This window comes from Aedes aegypti, chromosome 2 (assembly GCF_002204515.2).
Source record: "Aedes aegypti strain LVP_AGWG chromosome 2, AaegL5.0 Primary Assembly, whole genome shotgun sequence".
Classification (NCBI taxonomy): Eukaryota; Metazoa; Arthropoda; class Insecta; order Diptera; family Culicidae; genus Aedes; species Aedes aegypti.
This window is the reverse complement of record NC_035108.1, coordinates 389,738,308-389,762,730: the sequence shown is the minus strand read 5'-3', so window position 1 is coordinate 389,762,730 and position 24,423 is coordinate 389,738,308. Positions and strand designations below refer to the sequence as shown.

The window sequence follows — 24,423 nt, the reverse complement described above, 5'->3', positions numbered from 1 at the left end:
TAGCGCCAACCGTTCAAAGTTTTTATGAGATTTACTATGGGAAAACTTACTTTTGCAAAGAAAAATCGCCAGAGGTCGCCCATTGACCTCTATAAAAATTCTGAACACAGACCTCGATAGGTATTTTTACGATGAAGAATATTGCCGACGACCGCAAAACAATCCGACACTTGAAAACCTATTGGCAAGGCGACGTTGATTAACATGTAAAGGAATAACAATAATAACAAAATTTTGCAGAGTTTCCGAATAGTCTATGCTTAATAACTTTTTTCACAAGCATCGGATTGCTTTGCGGTCTTCGGCAATGTTGTTCATCGTAGAAATACCTATCAAGATCTGTATTCAGAATTTTTATAGAGGACAATAGGCGACCTCTGGCGATTTTTCTTTGCAAAACTAAGTTTTCCCATAGTAAATCCCATAAAAACTTTGAACGGCTGGCGCTAAAATATAGTTTCTTCGATCGAGCTGAAACTTTGCACAGTTGTTATGGGACCTGAATGCAATCCAAAAAGTGGACAGGAACGAGAATCTAAATTTTGTCCCACACTAATGACCATGTGGTCACAATGGAATCACAACTGATGATCTTCTTCAGGTTCCGACAGGGACCACAAGGGGGCGCTTAGGTAATTTTACATACCAATATGAGTTCGACGACTTAAAGTTCGTGATTTTTCATCTTTAAGTAAACATACATGGCGCCATAGACTAATAAATGGACATGGTCATATTTGGATCTTCTGATATCAATTCTGGTAGGCCTCAAATTGGACACTTATAATTTTTTCGGTTGCAGGTATTCTGAATTCAGTTCCGGTTGGGCTCAAATGGGACACGTTTCGACCCGGCTGTATTGGTGCTTTGTGGCAGCTTAAAATACATGGTTTTTCATAAAGGGCATAGTACCAGTTGTCGAGTTAACTCAAACCCCAAATTTTCATCTTCATATTTTCTGGCGTTACGTCCCAACTCAGACAGATCGTGTTTCTTAGCTTAGTGTTCTTATGAGCACTTTCACAGTTATAAGGAGCTATCAGTCTCTTTGTCAATTGATCATTTTTACATGTGTATATCATTGGTAAATTTCCGGTAAAGGCGTATTCATAAACTGCTTTGAGGTCAATACTATTTTTTTTCAACTAGTAGTCCCGGCAAACTTCCTCTTGCCATCAAGAAGGCTGTTGTAAAACGTCATGTAATCCCCCATACAAAATTACACATAAGGGATGCGTTGCGTTGCGTTGCGTTGCGTGGTAACGGAGTATTTCGTAGATTGCATACTGAAAATTGTCATGTTAGAAACTTTACAACACTTATTCCAATTGCTCATGGAAAACTATTTTGGATCAAATAGTTATCCAATCGGAAGTCAGAGATGCAAAGACAGGATAATTTCCATTGCCGGCCACGCCCATCTTCTCCGTTACGAGGAAAGGAAAATGATGATATGACACCTACTTGAAGAGAAGCCAGCGATTCACCGACGCCCTAATAGATGTCAAGGAGTTGGATGATGGGAAGGGAAATAGTCTAGGATTCACTGTAAGCGAGTGATGTGACCGGATTGAAATTTAGTGTATGTGTAGTTTAGTATACTTTTTGTAATTGAGTGTAAGTGTGAATGAAATGTTTACATCATCGTTGGAAGTGACGTTGCTAAGAAAGTTAAAGTCACTCCATGCGTGTTCGTCTTCCAGAGATGAGACACAGGTATTTCCACCTTGTGCCCTATCTAAAAGAAGCTTTGGTTTGAGCGCCATTACTCGCTCTCTGAAACGAGAAGAATAAATGACCCAACCCCATGCTACAGAAATAGCCCAGAATTAGTAACAGCAAATATGAACAGTAGAAGCATTAACCTAAGAATGCCAATGTCGCTGCTGTTCGTGTGACCAACATCTAGTTTGCTGCGATGTGACAGCACGAGCACCGGGCCTCAAAGTGTCAAAGGCCAAAACAAAACATTCTCTATTGTGTGGGATCGATCAATTAATGAAAAATAGCACTTTAATGTAATAATTAGTTAAATCAGTTTTGTGATAACAGCGCCACTAGCGTTCTACTACTAATATTTCTATTATATGAACTCACCAAAACGGTGAACAGTTCACGACTGTTTCACAACTGGAAAATGCCTCTGATGGGATCATTGACCAAATGGTCTCATCTTATCATGCTAGCTGTCCTATTCAACAAAGGTCATCTAACAGGGATGTGCCTTGGTGGAATGACAAGCTGGCAGGATTGAGGAAGAAATCCAGGCGGTTGTTCAATAGAGCAAAGATCACTTTAGATTGGGTTGGATACAAAAAAGCCCTAACAGAATACAACAGAGAACTAAGGCACGCCAAACGTAAGGACTGGAGACGGGTATGTGAAACCATCAACAACGCTCCTGCAGCTGCAAGGCTGCACAAAGTCCTTTCAAAAGACCATTCAAATGGTCTAGGTTGCCTTAAAAAAGAAGACGGCAGTTATACTGTTGACTCTTCTGAAACACTGGAAGTAATGATGAGAACTCATTTCCCTGAATCGATCCCATATTCGGATGAAGAACAGGTCTCAGATGAGGCAAGACATGTATGGTCGATAAATGCCTATCAGAAAGCTTGTGAAATCTTCACGCCTTCGAGGGTCGAATGGGCATTGAGTTCTTTTCAGCCTTTCAAATCTGCCGGGAAAGATGATATTTTCCCAGCCTTACTGCAACAAGGAAAAGAGACGCTTTGTCCGCTCTTAACCGAAATATTCAAAGCAAGTGTTGCGCTTTCATATATTCCAAAAGCGTGGCAAAAGGTTCGAGTTGTCTTCATTCCAAAAGCTGGAAGAAAGGATAAAACAACTCCCAAAGCCTTTAGACCTATAAGCCTTTCCTCTGTTCTTTTAAAGACAATGGAAAAAATAATTGATGACTTCATCAAGTCAACAAGTTTAATAGAAATGCCTCTTTGTAAATACCAATTTGCGTATCAATCAGGTAAATCTACCATTACGGCGCTGCAGTCGCTGGTAAATAAAATCGAGAAATCTCTTGAAGCCAAAGAAATAGCCGTGGTTGCTTTTCTCGATATTGAAGGAGCATTCGATAATGCATCCTATAGCTCTATGAGTTCAGCCATGGAAGCAAGGGGCTTGGATAAAAGTGTTATCGAATGGGTTATGACCATGCTCAAGGGTCGCACAATTTCTGCTGATCTAGGAGGTGCGCAAATATCTATAAGATCTACGAAGGGATGTCCTCAAGGAGGAGTGTTATCGCCCTTACTGTGGTCTCTTGTAGTAGACGAACACCTTAGAAATTTAATAGATCAAGGTTTTGAGGTAATTGGATATGCCGACGATGTGGCCATCTTAGTTCGTGGAAAGTTTGATAACACGATTTCCGATCGGTTGCAAACTGCGTTAAACATTACTCTCAAATGGTGTAGGAAAGAGGGGTTAAACGTAAACCCTTCAAAAACTACTATCGTGCCTTTTACCAGAAGGAAAAAGGTAAAGCTTATACAGCCTTCTTTGAATGGAGTTCAAATTCAATTTTCGGAAGAAGTTAAACACCTTGGTGTTACTTTGGATAAGAAATTGAACTGGAACTCTCATCTGAGCAAGGTCATAAGTAAGGGTACTAATGCCCTATGGGTCTGCAATAAAGCCCTAGGAAAAACTTGGGGACTGCGACCTAATATGGTAAACTGGATTTATTCAGCAATAGTCCGACCAAAAATTAGTTATGCTTCACTGGTATGGTGGCCCAAGACAAATGAGGTAACCGCTCAGAAGAAGCTGGCTAAGTTGCAGAGACTTGCTTGTATATCAATGACAGGGGCAATGAACAGTACACCATCGGTTGCCTTGGATGCCCTTCTTAATATACTGCCTTTGCATCAATTCATTAAACTGCAAGCTGCAAAAAATGCCTTGCAGTTTATTCGTTATAATAAAATACTAGATGGTGATTTGATTGGTCACATGAAAATCATCAAGGAATTCAATTTGAATTCAGATAACAAAACAATAGAAGATTGGATGACAACGAAGACCAACTATGATGTTCCCTTTAAAGTGGTTAAACCAAGCCGCTATACTTGGGATTCTGGTGGGCCAAGTTTACGTGCAGGTTCTATTGTGTTTTGTACCGACGGGTCAAAGATGGGCGACAATACCGGAGCTGGAGTTTTCGGCCCTGGTATCAGCAAGGTAATCGCTATGGGGCGCAGTCCCACTGTGTTCCAAGCTGAAATACAAGCCATCATTGACTGTACAAATGTTTGTCTCAAAAGAAACTATAGGTTTGCAAAGATCTGTATTTTCTCAGACAGTCAAGCAGCTTTGAATGCTCTAAAGGCATTCACATGTAGATCAAAGTTAGTGTGGGAATGCATTCTTTCTTTGAAGCAATTGGCCAGTAGGAACGAAGTTACATTGTACTGGGTGCCCGGCCATTGTGGAATTGAGGGGAATGAAATCGCCGACAATCTAGCAAGACAGGGTGCAGCTTCGAGCTTTGTAGGCCCTGAACCGTTCTGTGGTATTCCTGAGTGCACTCTCAGGATGAAACTGAAAAATTGGGAAATGTCCATGGTAGAATCCAATTGGAACGCCACGGATACATCCAAGCAAGCGAAAAGATTCATAAAACCCAGTCTAGCTAAAGCCCGGGCTATACTGAAGCTTAATAAAGGAAATCTTAGGGTAATAACTGGCCTGATGACCGGTCACTGCCCAAGTAGGTATCATCTTAAAAATATAGGAAAAATACAATCCTCTGAGTGTCGTTTTTGTCAAGCTGAAGACGAAACTGCTGAGCATTTACTCTGCAACTGCGGAGCATTGCTTAATCAAAGAACGTTAACATTTGGAAAAGGGTTATTGGAGCCCTTGGAAATTTGGCAAGGTAGTCCTAATAGGGTAATAGACTTTATAAAACGAGTTGTGCCCAGTTGGAACAGTGTGACACATCAACCAATGTCTATCACATCTCAATTGTGAAAGGATATTTGATGAGCACCAAATAAAATATGGGTCATACCACAATATTCCTAAATAATGGAAGCAGTGGTTAAAAGGCTCTACAGATGAGGGAAAAAAAAAAAACTCACCAAATCCGTCCATTTATCGAAACGCCGAGTAAAAACACGTTTCCTCAAAAACTTTAATATTAATCTTTTGGAAATTTGAATCGACATCCTCTGAATGGTTTCATATCTGAATTTGAACTAATTTCTGCGTAGCACAATAATCATCATCGAATGCGGTTTTCATACTTAACACAGGTTTTCAAAACTTATTAACAGAAAGTATAAAATTAAAAATGATGAAAATCTCACAACCGTATGCTTTTTTGTCTTATTTTGTCAAAGTCTCACTTATGCCAAACGAAAAAAAAAAACACTATCCGGGTGGCGTAACACTAACGGAATCATGAAAAAGTCTAGCACGCCACAAGCAATCTTTGAAATCTTCGCAAATAAAAAATAACACTTAAATTACTGCACCATCAGCCAGTTTTATTGCAGCTGTTTATCACTGTACAAAGCACTACAACCCGGATTTCGTTGTACCTGCTAATATCGGCGGATTCAGGAACAACGAGAGCACAAAAAATTTTGAAGGTGGTATAGCGCCATCAGCCGAAACTATCGTTTTTCACAAAATTACACATAAGGGATGGTACACAAATTATGTCACGCTAAATTTGAACTTTTTCGACCCCCTCCCCCCTTCGTCACACTTTTTGTATAAGTCCTCCGAAAATTTCGTAAGGCTTGTCACGCTTGGCTCGACCCACACCCCCCCCTTGGAGCGTGACGTTATTTGTGCATGACCCCTAAGTCATCTCCCACAGTTTCCTGATTATTTCGGAGACCTTCCCCAGCATTTTCCTCGCACCATCACGTCGCATCCCTTGTCGAGTGCAACAGTACTAAACTTACGTCGATCCGTTCATCCGTTCTCAACCCATTTCATGACAAACAAACACCACTCCATTTTTATTTATATAGATTTCTGAACATTTCATTGATCCTTGAAAATTTTAATTCTAATATTACTGATAACTAGTGGTCTCGGCAAACTTTATCTTGTCATCAAGTAGGCTGTTGAAAATCGCCATGAAACGTCCCATACAAAATGACAGTTATATTCAATCTGGTTATCCCGACTTTCCCGGTATATATCCTGAGTTTCGCAATTTATTACGCAATCACGTCGGAACACTTCAAGAACCTAGGTCCTAGGGTTTCAATGCTAGTAAATGACCCCTTACTAACTGAAATCCATTCTCGACGCTTTTCCGCAATAATATCTCAGACGCACGTTTTATGGAGTCTAACAACAAGTTCAATGTTTTTACTCATAGTACGCCTATGAAACGTAAAAAATCATTCGATTTTTCCAGCGAAATATGCATTTGGAAAACTGTTGTCCGAATGCCTATTATGGACCCTCCCGTGGTCCATAATAGGAATGTTTACAAATTTGACGTTTCGTATTATGGACCCTCCATTTGATACCCATGTAAACCGGCTCGCTGCCGACGTGCCTATTATGGATCCACCTGGAAATGCGTAATATGGACCCTCTTGTGTGGTTTCTTTTACATAACTGTTCACATATCTGTATTTATGCGTCTCACACCAAATATTTTGCCTGAAACTGCTGATCAATAATGCAATCGAAGTTCCCCCGGTAGATTATCATAGGAATAAGGTTGCTTTGAGTGTTAATTTTATGTTTTTCTATAGGGGGTCTATAACACGCAGAAGAATTTCTTTATGCTGAGATTACTATTCCGTTAATTACTTTTACTTACGCACAAATAGTTGTTTCGAAATAAAATTAACTTACGCCAACACATAACTAACGTCAAATCAAATACACACACTTCATTGATTCAGTTATCCACTTGTACTAATATCAATTATAATTTGGATAATCACCACTATCCGAAAAGTATTCACATCCCTAGACTTCAAGTCATACTCACAAATCTACTTACTTTTAACTAGCAAGGAATAGTAGGTTAGACTGTTGCAAATTTTGAAATTTTTGCCCCCCTATGGTTAAACGGTGTCAAAAATGATAAAAATCATTCTCCCAAAATTTGTAGTGATTTGGAAGAAATTTGATTGTGCACACGCCATTTGAAGTTTGTATGCAAATTAGTATGAAAAAGGCAAAGCTTTTGTGTTCAGTCCTCTAACTGCTCAAAAAATAATCTATGAAAAAGTGGGCAAACTCTTCTCATGTGAAATCTTTCCAACTACAACTTTGCTGAAGACCACATGGACGTAAGAATAATATGTTATTATTGATAACAAAGTCTGAACCATGCTGAGATGATCATTCAATCACTTTCAGAGCAACACTGCTTTTTTGTTTTAGAACATAGTAGCCTGGATTACTTTGATCTATTCTACTCACAAGAAACACCACTGTTGCCTGCCGGGCAACAAAAAATGCATACCCAGTTTATGATTATGAATAGCAATTTATCCTGACGTCCAATCAAAATGTGGTCTTCGGCAAAGTTGTGGCAGAAACAATTTCACATGAGAAGATTGTGTTCACTTTTCCATAAAACATCATGACGAAGAAATAGAAGGCTGAACACAAAAGAATGGCGTTTTCCATAGTAATCTCCATATTAACTTCAAATGTCCTGTGCACAGTCGAATTTCTTCCGATTCATTTCAAACTTTGGGAGGATGCTAGTTACTATAATATAAGTCGTTTAAGCATAGGGGAGCCAAAATTTCAAAATTTTAATCACTCTAGTGTAGGTGCTAAGATGATCACTTCGCACAATCATGTAAATTAGCTGTCTCGTTCTCAAGCCATTTCGTGACATACAAACACCATTCCTTTTTTATTTATATAGATGATAAAATTTTGTGGAAGCAATGTTTAAGTTGTGGACTTTAAAATAGAATAAGTTTCCGGATCTTATGGGAATACTTCTGTCTATTCACATGTTTGACGGCTTTATGCTTTCTCTGGAGCAGATCATCAATTATGCAAATAAATTCATAAAAAAGGATTTCTGCAATAATAATAGAAGTCGTTCAAAAAAATCCATGCGTAACTCGTGGCGTGGGGTCTTTCTCAACAGAGGTTTCAGAATATTTTCTTAGCTTTTCTTTACTGTACATAAAGCACTATGAAAAGCGAATGCATCAGTGGTAACTTTACCAAAGATGATGAATACTATGCAATATCTGTTAGAAAATAATTTCATACCCATCAGTTTCATCCCACTGTCAACATATTGTTGAAACTATTGCTAAACAATCAATGTACTATTGAAAACAACTAAAAATGTATGAGCTGATTTCGAACAAATAATCCATTTACAACATTGTTTATTCAAGCCATTTTTATAAAAACGAGTTTTTCGCAAAGAAATAGGGAAATAAAGGATTAAAGAAGCAAAGAGTCGTTCAGAAACAAAATTGATACCTACCTAAGGTATGTTACAGCGTTGTTTCAAATAGTTAGAATTCAAAACATGTATGAAATGCGGGCTCTCAGCTCATGAGACAAACGTGAGATTGTTTGAGAACAACAGCAAACCTTTCAAAACTTTGGCCATAACAATAAAAACCAACGAAAAACTTAATGTTAACGTAACATGATATGACTTAGGTGTAAAGTTTTAATTTGTTTAACTCAAATAACATGCTCCTATAAGTTTGTACTAGCTGTTTTGCCACACAGGATTTCTGTATGCTAGAAGGCACTATTTGTGCGTAGAGGCCGAGAAAATTGTAAATAAACATAAAGATAAAAATAGATGTTTATTATTGTAAACAAGCTACAGGTAACACGTGAGAATTGCTTCGGCAGATGTGCTTGTTCGGGAAAACCGGTAATGAGTAAAGTCAATACGAGTTTTGGAAACGTCACTTGTTCCGGAGGCGTGGTTTTTTACCGTGATTGTTATAATGATTGATGAAACTTGTTTACAGTCAACGCCGTAGGCTGCGTATGGTTAACTTGATTTCTACCAAAGGCGCCAGCCTACAAGGGACCCCATAAGTTCAAGATTCACAGGCAAATATCGTATTTCTCTTGATGTTCTGTGATTATTGTGCGGAAATTACAGATTTTTGGCCATAAATGTAAGGCCATCTTCAGTGTCGTTTACTAGACTCGACTTAAAAGACATCGACAAGTGAATGCTTCGAGTTTCGAGTAGACAGTTATTTAATCTTTGAAGGAGGCACCACACTAGACAACTCACTAGCATAAAACGCCCAATGACACATTCGAAAAACATTAGCGTTAGCGTTAGCGTAGTTACGGTATACTTCGTAGATTGGATTGGAAAAAATATCACGCCTATTGAAAAACTGTACTGGGCGGTACTGTATTTTTAGATAATCGAAAAACGAAAGGAAGCGCGTTCGAACTAAACACCCTAGAATAACACAGTCGGTTTTTCTGCTCAAAATTATACGAACAGCAGAATCGATCCCTCCAGGGTCATCGAACGGTTAAAAAGCATTCACAACCGATTGTTAGTTGCGTAACACCCGCCCGGACAGGATACGCAATCTGAACATAATTATCAAACTCCGAAAATAACATTTTCCGTTCAAGAAACGATCAGAAGTTCCACGACGCGGACAAAAACGATCCGGAAGGCTCACAAAAGAAAAAGTATCATACTGGAACAAATTCACCGGATTGATTCTCTAAATTTATGTGCTGCCTGTCACTTTCGGATGGTCCAATGACACATTCGAAAAACATCCCTGACGAAAAGTTTTCCGGACTGAAACAGGAATCGAATCCACACTCCTTGACTCGATGTGGCTAAATGCTTGGTAACACTAATCGCACGGCCACGAAGCCCACTTAAGGTGAAGATTAATCGAAGCCAAACCTCAAATTTTCAAGAGCACAAATCTGGAGAACCGAACATCCGTTTGAGCTGAAAACTTAAACGATTGGTCACCATCAGCTAGTGACTAATCGATTAAGTTTACAGCTCAAACGAATGTTCGGTTCTCCAGATTTGTGCACTTGAAAATTTGAAGTTTGGCTTGGATTCATCTCCACCTTAAAGAAATCCATCGCATTCCCTCATTTTATACTTAAACAAGGTATAAAGCCATAATTTACATTCTACCGAATGGAGATGCTGTGATCCATGCCTCTAAACATGTCCATTTTGTATGGATGAACGACTAATGCATACTTCATTCTGCCCGGCACTGTATGTCCACAATTTTTATACATGATTTGATGAAATAAAACTATACTCATCCTTTTACAGAGTTGTGTTTGATCCGACCTTGATGCTGGCTCCTTAGACAGTTTCACAAAAATCAAAATTTCTGGGATTCAAGCAGTCACCCCCTAGTCCTAGTTGCAATACTAAAACAAGCTACCAGACAAATTTTCATCCAATTTAGAGAAGATTGGGAGGTGCCTCAAGTCGAATTTGTGTTTTTGGCTTTTTTACATTCAAAAAATTCTAACAAGAATTTGGAAAAACAAAAATCAAAATAAATACCACTAGTTGAACATATTATTAGTACTTTACAACTTTTGAGTACACTGTATGCCGATTGGAAATGGTTTTGACCTCATAAAATTGATTTCTGATCATTAAAGTACCTGTAAAACATACATTTCTCTATAGTTCTTGTTCTACGAGATTCTTAACCTCATGCCTAATCATAAAAGTTCAATCGTAATATCATTCCTTTGTCATTTCTGAACATTAATGTAGTACATCATTTTTGTATCCGAATTACATATAAATTGTAAAAAATCGTCGGAAATACGACATTCCTCATTCCTGCTGTCATGTTACAAAATTGAACATAGTAGCTTTGCTTTTTCAATGATGGATGATGATTGAAGAAAACAATTCTCTTGAAACTTTCTCGTCCCTATCCATAAAGTTTCATATGTTTCAAAGAGTGTACTGCTAGGAATATTGATAATCTCAAGATTTTTAGAACATACTGAAGTTGTGGGCATCAATTTCTATACGCAACTTAACTTATTATTCAAATTAAATATTTTTAACATATCCATACTTGATCACAAATCTTCGTTATAGTTAAACATAATTGTTTCCAAGCTTATTGGTGGTACTATGAATTTTAAATTACTCTGATGACAATACTTACAAAATCTACTGGATCTACTGGTACTGTTTTTTACTTGTTTTCAATTTTTGATATTGCAGAATCTCTAAGGGCATCTTCAAAGCATTGGAAATGTGATTCGGATGTTTCCTCTTCTTTCTGGCGTTTCACCCCAATTGAGACAGAACCGGTTGAGGATCTCTTTGTTATGCAAATCATAGATAATTGAAAGATCCCAGTAAAAAACTGTGAAAATTCTCATAAGAACAGTTTCTGTTGAGGATCAGGTTCTGTTTCAATTGGGACGTAACGCCAGAAAGGAAAGGAAACACCCGAATCACATTTCCAAAGCTTTGAAGATGCCCTTAGAGATTCTGTGATATCAGATGTCGAAAACAAGTGAGAAACAGTACCAGTACATCCAGTAGATATTGTAAATATTGTCATCAGAGTAATTCAAAGTTTAATGAACTTGTTTAATTTATCTCATATATTTGTTAGACTCAAGCTCTTTAACCTTAAGGTATAACAAAGCCATCAAATCATTTTATAGGTTGTGTTAAATGTACTGCTATGAGAAATATACGGGAAGTCTCAACAATTGAATTGTCAAATTTTCAACACTTCCTATAATCGTATATCAGTCTCATGTATATTGGATTTCCTCTTCATATGGAACAATTAAGCGTTTACGGACAGAATATATAACTTAAATCATAGCTGTATAGTCCATCCTCTCGCCATAAAACTTGCTTTGATCCATTCAAGTCAAATCAACGAGAACAAACTTCATTGTTAAGCGATTGTGTCGAATCATTGTACCGGTAAAGATCATCGAAAATGGTCAGCTTACGCTAGATGCTTGCGAATTTGAGTTTGATTGGCAGTCCATCTGTTTTGCCTTTTTCACCACTGCCGGTCAATCGTTTGATTTTGCTTTGACCACACGGTGGCTATTATTGACAGTCATTGGAATGGATTAAATGTCACATAGTAGCATATCGGTCGAATATATTAGGAGTACATGTAGAAAAATGATTGTGATTTTTTTAAAAATATGTCAATTTGTTTCATTTTCGTAAAAAACGAGGCTTTACAGAATTTATTCATTTTTTCCATAGAATGGCCATTTATAAAAACAACAATTATTCAGCAATGTAAATGTTCATAAAATTATGGCCGAAGTCGTTGCTTTTTCTTAAGTATACGTGCTTCATTTCGCGCAAAAATGTGGTTTTTTTAAAACAATCACAATTTAAATTAAGTAATGCTTAACCATCCGGCATTAAATATATTAATATACTTACGAAGCTGAGAAGCAGGCTCTGTCCCAGTGGGGACGTAACGCCAGAAAAGAAGAAGAATACTTACGACACAAGGTTTTCCAGGGTGACAAACAGCCGCTCCCGTTCGATGTCATGCATTCGCTCGTACAGGTCAACCAGTTTCACGTTGCGGTAGCCGAGAATCTCCCGCAGAAAGATGCCGTAGATGCGGGAGATGATCTGGTGGGTGTAGCGCCGGCTCACTTGGATCGCAATCGAGTCGTTTTGGTTGCGGGAGGCGAAGCGAGGCAGCTGATTTTCTGCAAGAGATGTGAAAATAAGCACGAAAAATTAATTAGCGGCGGTTTATTATAATTGAAGTGCGAATAACAAAAAGCGCAGTGCGTTGACGGCGCTTGACGTGTGCAAAACTGATAGAGATCTTTTCGCTAAGCTGTTCCCAATTTGGACTGTGGGGGATGAACAGAGGGACTGTTTTCTAAATATCTGCTTAACGACCAGTATCAAACGGCGAAACATATAATTTTATTTATATATGTCAACGTACTGCCAAAAAGTAAACCAGAAAAACCATTAATCAACAAAACAGTTTATCTTAGCCTAAATGCGTATGCATAATGCATATGACTGTGATAAACTTGAGTGCTCGAATTTTTAAAATTAATATAACGGATGTGCACATTTTCTTTTATTAGAGGCGACATATTTAGTTAAAGTTATAGGTTTTGGCATGAATATTTGGCCAGTGATAGCCGTAGCAGTAAAAGCGGAACTAAATCCAGCTGGTCCTAAATCTTTCCGAAAAAAGAAATTTACTCGACTTTCCAGGGCATAGAGTATCTTCTTGCTTGCCTCACGATATACGAATGAAGCATGTTCAAATGGAAGAGAAATAACTGTTCTATTGCTCGTAAGAACATAGAATAGCAGGCTATGTTCTAGTTGGAACATAACGCCAGAAAAACGAACAAATTAAAAAAAATCAATTCAGCATAATACATCAAATTACTTCAAAAATGCCTAAATACCTAAGGAAATTGCCTACCATTAGGCGTGTTCCGTAGGACTGTTTTTTTTTTTTTTTTCAATATACACTCCCGTGCATAAGTTTGGGTTCACTCCCTAAAAAACATGCAAAAGTGTTCAGTCCATATCTCTGTGATTTCACGTCCAATGAAAACTCTTTAAGCCGCATTCGAAAGGCAAAGAGTTATTCTTACTTCGTATGTATTTTTCTTAAAACACTTTTTAAATTTTATATGCTAAATTTTAACTTAAAATTGTTACACTGAAAAATCATATCTAATTTCCTCAGCGTGTCATTAGAATCGTCATCTTATATTCTTTGAAGAGCACTCACGAAATTTTTGCGGAAAAAACTGAAAAGTATTCAAAATTAATGAAACAATCAGTCAAGTCATCGTGCCAAAGTTTGGGTTCACCCCTCAGTATGGTGTATCGTGCAAAAGTTTGGGTTCACCTGAACTTACTTAAATCTGTGAAATCTCAAACCAATCATGTACGTGCCATTATTTGCGCACAAAAAAGCCTTAAACTATTAAAATCGGTTCAAAAATGGCAGAGATATTGACAAAAATGATGTTCGTGCGGCTCAGGAGAACCTAAACTTTTGCACGATTTGCACCATACTGAGGGGTGAACCCAAACTTTTGCACGATGACTTGACTAACTGTTTCATTGATTTTGAAAACTTTCCAGATTCTTCCGCCAAAAATTCAAAGAATATAAGATTGTGCTACTTTTCCCTGAATGTCGTTTCCCCGAATGTCGGTTCCCCGAACGCAAGTTCCCTGAATGACCCTTTTCCCCGAAAGCCATTTCCCCGAATGACCCAGTTCCCCGAAAAGTGGTACTGTTCGAATAGGAGCTCTAATAGTTTTTAGTAGCAAGATGGTGAACTAGAAAGAACGATAGGCAATCGAAAGAAGGAGGTATTTGGTCTTTCTCGACTATACACATGTTGCCAAAAACGCTGAGGACGGTAAAACTCCTAAGAACCGCCAATCAAATAAAGAAGGGTGCATATCAGATGACCAGTACGTTCACTTACCTGAAATGTAAAAAGTTATGACAATTATGATTGCCAAAAACTGTTCGAGGAAGTGGGTTATTCGGGGAAACGGGATATTCGGGAACAGGCATTCGGGGAACTGGCGTTCGGGGAAACTACATCCGGGGAACCGACATTGAGCTTGAGCTTGAGCTTGATTGGCCCGTGGATGCACTCCAGTATCGCCAGATCAGCTGCACTTACACAAGGAACCAACCGAATGACTGCTTGAGACTAACAGGCATCCTCAGTGTATAAGTGCTGGTGACCTTCTATTTTTAGGCAACAATGGCACCTGCCACGTCAGAATGCAGACCAATGAGGGGAAGGGGGAGGAATTGATGATGCATTGAACTGGCTCCCACGTAGACCGTATATTCCACTGCATCCACGCCAGTTCATGCGGGAGTGTATGGTTTGGGGGAAAGGCATGGCAGAGAGGTTTTCTTTTGTGGTTAGCAGACTGCCTATGTATCAGGCGTAAAAAAGGCGTGCGCGTGGAAGTAGGAAGCGTTAGAGAAACGGTTTCTTGTCCGTCTCTGGTTCTAGCGTTTGCTATGAACGAATATAGTTTGAGTGTAATATATTTAGAATGGAAGATAGAAGCAAGTGAGAGATATACAACTACAAAGTACGAGGAAAGGGACGGGCCTGGGATTGAACCCATGACCTTCTGCATATGAAGCAGAAGCGGTAGCCATCAGACCACCAACGCCGTCTTCTACATTCGGGGAACCAACATTCGGGGAAAAGTAGCACAACCTATTTTTCAATGTGTTTTTTGAAAAATGTCACAAATTTAAGTAACAATTTAGCATACAAAATTTAAAAAATGTTTTTGGAAAAATAGATACGAAGTAAGAATAACTCTTTGCCGTTCGAATGCGCCTTAAAGAGTTTCAATTGGACGTGAAATAACAGAGATATGGACAGAACATTTTTGTATGTTTTTGAAAGGGTGAACCCAATCTTTTGCACGGGAGTGTACATAACTCAAAAAGTAAATGATTTATTAGATTCAAACCTAAATATTCGACTTCTGAAGACATGAATAAAAAAGTGGCTATATTTTACTTTGTTAACATAATTGATCAATGTTACATCAAATCAGAAAAATAATTAAATGTTTGGCCATAGTGTGCAGTTTTTTCGCTAAGAAACAAAGAAAAGTTATACCGTTTTGTCTCCAATCCCGAACATGACTCATATTGCAAAAATAACTGTCCCACACGGAGAGAGTAAGCATTGATGAAACAGCATTCAATGTTTTAAGTTTGTCTTCTCATACAAATGTTCACACTTTTCTTGTATTTTCTGAATGCATATGCATTTCACACCACCGCACAAATAACTCATTTTGCTTCTATTGTTCAGCAGAAAATATGAACTTGAACACAATTCACTGTTACTTTGGTTGAAAGTTTATATAGAGACTGTTATGCTTTCATTTTCCATTATAGGACTGCACCAACTTCATATTTTTGCCCAACACTTTCAAACAAAGTGTATTAATTTTTAAATGCGTTTCGACACTGAAATCGTCGAAAGAATTTCATCCAAGTTTGAAAATGTAGCTGGAACAGTTTTTCCATAAATTTGTTTGGTTTTCTTCATACAAAATTCAAGCTATTTAACCCCCAATTAGAGTTGATGGATTCCTCTTAAACCTTCACAATAGATTTAAGGGTTCAAATGAACAAATTATGGGGTATAACTTAAGGTTTTTTTTTTATGTAGTTTGATCATTATAGGGCATCCTATTAAACATATTACATATAGTCAAGAAATAGACGTGTCAGTAAGGGAAGAGCACTAATTCTCGATCTTCAAGAAGTCTTCGCTAATTTTCAAATGTCAATTTAAAATAGGTCAAAATCGTATGAACTAGAGTGTCAATTTCCCGGCCATTTTGCTCGTCCCAGGATTCGGGGCAAAAATCTAAGCTTATCTCGGAAAATACCGGGATCCCGGGATTTCACAAATTTTCAATAAAATTAGTATTTTGGTTAAAATAAAAGTTGAAATTCAACACTACAATGTTTTTTCAATGAAAGAAAAAGATAATGTAACTTTCCAAGATAACAGTTTGAAATTATCTATATCACTTATGAATGGAAGTATGGTAAAAATTAAGTCATAATATGAAAGCAATTTGCTGCAAACATTTGAAAAGTCATCAAAACTGTTTTAAAGAAACGATTAAAGATCATAGAAGGTATTGTAGAAGATCATGCAAAAAGTCATTTACCCAAAATTATTCACTGAAGTCTAGGTGTACTTTCAAATTTGCTTTCTCAGCCTTGGATTATAAAATCGGCTAATGATGAAGAGAAAATAATTGAAACGGGATGGACACTCTAGTATGAACGAGTAAGAAATTAATTATGGGTCGAAAATTGATGCTCGTCCTCTATTTATTTAAACTTTATTTTGACTAGCTTACAGTGGGAACAGTGTACTTGCTTATACAAAGTGCCCTTTGCCTATACAAAAGCTTATGCTTTTCATAAGCCTTTTCTAACTAGGCCTTGCGAAGATTCCACCTGTTTAAACCAGCTCGCAAAATTTTTAAGCGTTTTAGTTTTTCGCGCCGGCTTACAGATATGAAAACAGACAACGCATAAGTCAAGGTAATTATAGTCAAACCTTCATGAGTTGATCTTCTATTACTAGATATCGAATCATAATAAAAACAAAAAACATAGTCACTACACCTTAAACAGCTTACTATAGAATATCTGTTACATGAGTCGTTATGAGTCGATGGACCCTTCACTATCGTCTTATGAAGCTTTGACTGTATATGATACGTAGGTATAAGTAACGAATGAGTTTAGCAATGTAAGGCCTGCCTACTGTGATGTTTCTGCTCCAGTAACAATCATTTTAATTATCCACTCGCTATTATGAATCGGAACATATTTTCTCGCGAATCTATAAGTTGCCCCACTATCAGCAGTAGAAGACTTCTATGTTACTTGTTAACGTAATATCATCAGAGATACACACACGAGAAATGAAAAGTATCATGATCATTGTGGTTGCTCAACCAACAGACCTGTTCAATAATCAGATTTCTCCTTTATTACGATATAGATTCTATTAAGATAAAGAAATAAAAAAAAACTATCAGCATATACCAGCATACTGAACATCTGCGGTCAAATCATTTTCCCGTGTTTTTTTTAGGAAGTGGTCCTACTGTGCCCATAAATCAGCATTCCTAATTTGCCTAGTTGCCATATATTAATATAAATATAACAAGCGAACTGTACCAGCATTATAAGAGCACAACTCAGTGTAAGTCTTATTCAAAACTTAATACCATCGTACATTCTGCGTGGCTACTGCTTTGTATTTATACGTGTATCAGCGATCCAAGTTTAACCATACCCAGGAACCCAACGAACTTCATGAGAACCAACGGAACTGATAGCCAAGAAAAGGAATGGATTTATCAGCTGCTTAGGTGAGGCTTTTGTGGCTTTTGGGTAAGGCGGCAATTTTGGGCATGGGTACGATGTTATTTGCAATTCGTTTCCCGTTTTGCTCTTTTCACCATGTTGGGTCGCATAGGATTTCCATTTAGATACAACACCGAAAAAATGACCGTTTGTAGTCGACAACAGCATTGTGCAAAAACGGTTATAGCTTCAGCAAAAAATTAGTTTGATTTTTTTGGAAAGATATTCTCCGACATGATTTAGTTAAAATTGTTGATAATGAACGCAGCCTACCAGCATGTTCAAAAAAGGTTATGTTTAGTCACGAATCAATTTGTGCCGAAACAAAACAAATACCGTAAAATGGGGTAACGATGATAGTTTTACTTATTATATCTGTATTCTGTGAAGATTTTCATTTTGTATTTTAAAACAAATATTGATGTCTTAGTTATGGATTGCAGATGAAAAAATCATAATGGTTGAGCTACATTTTGACTGTAATTTTGCGAACAATCGAAAGTCAATTTTCAGTTTAGAGATAACTTTGCTACTGGTTATTTAAACACATGAAAATACAAAAATTCCGTATCTTGAAATCTCCTTATCTCAATGCTCTCTTAAATATCAAGATGCGATGAGTTAACTGCACTAGATCATGTTTTCCACACACTGCAACAATGTATCCTATTGCCAATATGTGCACCATATATTTTAATGACACTCCACTACTGCCACTTACAGAAGGATTCAGTATGATGTGTCGTGACTCTTTTGATGTCCAACTATAACCTGAGGATCATAATCAAGATCCCAGCGTCAGTTTTCAGCGCAGTGCAAAACATCTCTATTTTAACTATATAGTTTACTGTCACGTGTATAAATAGGCTGCACTGTTTGGGTGCCACTCAGACAAACAATAATATTTATCGTAATGGAAGTGAGACGAATGACTGAAACGTGCCCTCTGATTACCATATGGGTGTAACCTTGACCATGAAGGCAGTAGGTTTTGTGGCATAGTGCGCTGCGTTGCGTTTGGGTCAAATATTGGAATTAGATCTGAATTGTAAGGTTGGATTAACATAGGGGTGATCTTCCCGTACTAGATATCTGAGCTACCAAATTAAAAACTTCGAAATTATTGATTTTGAACGATGCTATTCAAAAAAAAAAAAGTTCAGCAATCATCGTTATGCACAATTGTAAACATAATTACATATTTCTGAATGAGAATTATTTATTCTTTTATTAGTATCATTTTAGCTTTTAGTTTATGTGGGAATATTATGAGTTGAGTTTTGGGAGCATCAGGAGAAATCTTCCATTTTTTACAAGTATGAAGAAAAAAAATCCAATTTTTTTTGCCATCTACTACAGATTACGGGCAAGCTTCGTCCTTTGGCGGAGAGGCGTGTGTCATCCGCAAACAAGGATTTTTGGACATTCCTGAGGTTAGTCGGTTACGTCAGATGTGAAAATATTGTATAAATTGATCCCAAATTGCTGTCATGAGGAACACCAGCTTCTACAGAAATTGTTTCAGACTTGGAGTTCGAATAATTAACCTGAAATGTACGGTTCGACAGATAACTCTGGATTATTCTAACAATGTATGTTGGAAAATTCAAGTTTTTTTTTTAAATTTTACAATCAAGCCTCCATACCAAACACTGTCGAATACTTTTTCTATGTCTAGAAGAGCAAAACCAGTAGAAAAGACTTTATATTTATTGAAACGAATCAAATTTACATGTAAAAGTTGATGAGTTATCGAATGTCCATTGCGGAATCCGAACTGTTCATTGGTAAAAATTTAAATTTATTTGATGAGGACCATCATTCTGTTCATAATGACCTCAAAAAGTTTACTGTTGGAGGAATGTAAGCTAGTTGGACGATAGCTGGTAGCTATCCGGTCCGGTTAAAAATTGATACAACTTTGGCATTTTTTATTTGTCAGGTAAATATGCCAAATGAAAACATTTGTTAAGTATATCAACCAAGAATGATAAGCTACTTTCTAGAAGTTTCTTGACAAGGATGTAGAAAATTACATTTTCGCCAGGGGCTTTCATTTTTTTTCAATAATAGCTCTCACTTCTTTCAAATCAGTTTCTCAGGAATTTCCGAAAACGTTATCTTGATTGAGAATGCTTTCGAAGTCCTGAGTAACACGATTTTCAATTGGAATAGTGATTCCAATGATAATTAAAATTATACGCGCTTTCAAACTGCATAGCAATTTCAAGAGCATTGTCAATATCAAGTTATGTTTGCAAAGAAATGTTAACATCAAAATTACAATTAGGGTATCAGGGATTATCGGGTATTGAATTAAGAAACAGTCATCCATGAGCGATGTTTCGCATTTAAGGTGAAGATGAATCGAAGCCAAACCTCAAAGTCGTTTCTGAAGAGATGGTCGCGAGTGAGTGAGATTTGTTCGCCTGATTCATTCGAGAAATTAGTGCTGTTTTATCCCGGATCAATTATCTTGTTGACATCGATTGTGTAGCCAACTAGCAAATAGCTTAAACGAGCTTGCAAAACATAAATTTTAATGGTTAATTCTGGTGTTTTTGCGTAATCTAACTGGTACGTGACTACAGTTAGGTACAGCCTCATGAGTGAACGCCTTTTCGAACAATAGCAATTGTACCTATACAAACAATTGGTACTCAGAACTCTCGCCGAATCGAGTGAATCCAGATTTTCTGTCGAAAATATTTCGAGTGCTTCGTGAAGGGCATGAGCAGTTGCAGAAAAGAATTGACAGATCAATGGCTGATTTAAAAAGGAATCTGTAGGCATCGAGTGATACATCAGCAGCTTCATCGTTCGATCATTCATCTGTTGTCTATGATCAAGCAAGCGGACTGGCAGATGAAGAGCGTGTTGAATCTTTTCAAAGAAGTCCACACTGTGGGTATGAGGATTGTGCGGTTTATATTTCGGTGGATACTCAAGAGAACCTTCAAAGACACTGGCTGTGCTTTTCACCTTCTATCACATTCACTCACCAAATCGTCGCGACAAAGACACGCAAACCGTCAAGAATATCTCATGCGAACCGAAAGCATTACCACGGCTACCAAACACTCACGATTGGTAACACAACTGTTCTATGGATCAAGCTGTCGGATAGGCGTCTAAAGGATCGCTGGAAGCCGGATCGTGTGAACTTTATTTGCGACCGGGCAGTCGTCGAAGCAATCTGATCTACCGAAAACAAACATCCTAACTCTTCTTATTTGCTAATCCATGTTTACAACCCAACTTATCCGTTGTTCTTATCTTCGCTTTTCCGTGTTATCTTCCTTCTTTAAGCTTAATTGGAGCAAACTGCTGATGGCTGTGTGCTAATAGTTGATCATTCAATCGTTCTCTTTGAATCAAGTGCAATTTTGCTCATTTGAGTTAGGCTTTAGGTGCAGAAATGATTTTGTATTACTCCTTAGTGTATCATTCACTTCTAGTTACTACAACTGGTTACTTTGTGTTGATTGGGATGCATTCTTTCTCGAGCTCGTACATAACATTTTTCATTGATGCTGGATAACGGGAAAGTAAACAGTGTACGCACGGATGGAGTATTCTCTTGCATTCCCAAAGTCGCTATGCGTACTGCTCTGCTTTCCGATAAACTTAATATATGCTTTACCAATGTGCAAAGCCTTTGTGCACGGCAACTTAACAAGCTTTATGAATTCAAAATATGCTTTGAAAACAGTAATATTGACATCATATGTGTGACAGAAACGTGGTTAACTTCGAATATATCGGATGAAATGGTTGCTGTTGAAGGTTACAGAGAAATTAGAAATGATCGGTCGTATGCTCGTGGTGGAGGCATATCTATCTACTGTAAAAACGATTTGAGATGCCGTGTTATAGCAGCATCTGATCTATCTGATGCCGATGAAGGTGATGTCACAGAATACGTGTTTGCAGAAGTTTCTTTTAACCAAAGCAAATTTTTATTAGGTGTTGTTTATAATCCACCAAGAAATGACTGTTCAGAAATTATTGAACAGAAAATGGCAGAACTCTCCCTTCATTATCAAAACGTCGTGCTTGTGGGTGACTTTAATATTGACATGAATGTTATTAATGCAAGAACTAGTAGATTTCAAAGCGTTATGGACAACTTTGACATGCATTTGATCAACAGAGAACCAACCCACTTTCATTGTGGTGGCTGCTCATTGATAGATCTGTTTATTACAAATATGCCTGACTTTGTCGTCAAATTCAATCAAGTAGCTGCAGCTGGTTTTTCAAAACACGATATGATTTTCGCTTTTTTAAACATCTCTCGCTCAAATGTGACAAGCTACCGGACATTTAGAAATTATGCTCAAATAGATTACGCATCGTTGAATGATGCTTTGTATTCTATTGATTGGGATCATTTATATTCCATTACGGATTCCGATACAGCGTTAGACTTTTTCAATTTCCATTTGACTCAGCTTCATAACTATTTTGTTCCACTAAAAATTCATAAACCCAGAAACCAAAATGGTTGGTTTAACAATGAAATCCAATTCGCCATCATTGAAAGAGATTTAGCCTATCGTTTGTGGGTGTCTGAAAGAAGTCAATATAATCACGATCAGTACAAGCGCTTACGCAATCGAGCCAACCATAAAATAAAATTAGCTAAAATAAGATATGTTTCACAAACGGTTAACAGTTCTGTCTCCAGCAAAGACCTTTGGCGTAGACTCAAGCAACTCAATGTTACATCAAGTTCTAAGTCAGCAGTGCAGCCTATAAATACTTGTGATGAAATGAATGAAAATTTTGCAAGTAATTTTTCAGAAGCCTCGTCAACTGTTACAGTTTTTCCTGAAAATTCTCATGGATTACGCTTTCATGAAGTAACAACATTTGAGGTCATAAACGCAATTGATTCTATTACATCTAATGCCGTGGGTTTCGATGAGGTTCCATTGAAATCCGTCAAAATGATCCTTCCCCATATAATAACGCAGTTAACGTATATTTTCAATCTGATTATTAGTACATCGAAGTTTCCTAATGCTTGGAAAATGGCTAAGGTTATTCCTATTCCGAAAAAGACTGGTAGTGCTGATTTAAGTAATTTACGATCCATTAGTATTTTGAGTTCGTTGTCCAAAGCTTTCGAAAAAATCATTAAATCGCAGATTCAAACCTTCCTAGATAACAATGACCTACTTTACTCGCGGCAATCGGGTTTTCGCAGTAACCATAGCACTACAACTATCTGTTCATGATGACATACATCAAGAAATCGACAAAAATGGAACTGGGTTTTTGTTGTTACTAGACTTCTCGAAGGCGTTTGATAGAGTATCCCATTCTAAGTTGCTACAGAAATTATCTAACCAATTTTGTTTTTCTCGATCAGCAGTTTCACTCATTCGTTCATATCTCCATAATCGTAAACAAGCAGTTGCTGTTGACGATAAGTATTCTGAATTTGTTAATATTGTCTCAGGAGTTCCGCAGGGGTCCGTTTTAGGTCCAATATTATTTTCCCTTTTTATAAATGACCTTCCAAATGTAATAAAATTCTGTAAAATGCATATTTTTGCAGATGACGTGCAAATTTATTTATGTTCCAACAGATTGTCAATATCTGAAATTGCTCGCTTGATAAATCTAGATTTGAGGAATATTTACCGGTGGTCTGAGCGTAACCTTTTACCCTTGAATCCAGAAAAATCACAAGTTCTGTTCATGACTCGATCTCGCAACAATACGGTTTCACCACCCTTCACATTCTTGAACAATGTTCCTATGAAGTACGTTGACAAAATATCCAACTTGGGTGTAATTTTCCAAAGCAACTTAGAATGGGACAGCCATATCAATTCTCAGTGTAGAAAAGTCTATAACGGACTTCGTCATCTTAAACTGACAGCTAATTTTTTACCAACAGCAACTAAACTTAAATTATTCAAAACCTTACTACTGCCTCATTTGGTATATGGGAGCGAGTTTTTGCTTAACGCCTCTTCTCGGTATCTCGGCAGACTCCGCGTTGCTGTGAATTGCTGTTTTAGATGGTATTCAATTTGTCGTCGTACTCTAGAGTTTCACACCTTCAACCGCAATTGCTTGGATGCTCTTTTTCTAATTTTGTAAAATTCCGTTGTTTCATAACATTGTACAAAATCATCAACACAGCAAAACCTCTATATTTGCACGAAAAACTCCAACCTTTTCGTAGTATTCGTGAGAGGAATTTCCGTATATTGCGCTTTAGAACTTCATACTACAGAAATACTTTATTCGTGCGTGGCATTGTTTATTGGAACCAGATTCCGGCTCAAATAAAAATTTCGCGGTCTATCAACGAGTTTCGCAGGGGGTGCATCTCATGGTTGAACACAAGTAACCAGTAGTTTAAATTGTATCTAGAACTAATAACTTGTTTTTGAAATAGTTGTAAGTTAAGAAATGAATTCGTCACATACATATTGTTTTTTTTTTTCTGAATGTAGAATTAAAAAAGGTAATAACCT

The 24,423-nt window shown here is 37.4% G+C and overlaps 1 protein-coding gene across 6 annotated transcripts in view; it reads right to left on the bottom strand.

Annotated features, from left to right (window-relative positions):
* Positions 1-24,423, bottom strand: part of LOC5572795 — a 151,320-nt gene that overhangs the window by 47,703 nt on the left and 79,194 nt on the right. For all 6 annotated transcript variants that reach the window (XM_021846983.1, XM_021846984.1, XM_021846985.1 and 3 more), the window contains one exon: positions 12,477-12,690. In XM_021846983.1, coding sequence (XP_021702675.1) covers positions 12,477-12,690 — 214 coding nt within the window. The remainder of the gene's footprint in view (positions 1-12,476; positions 12,691-24,423) is intronic.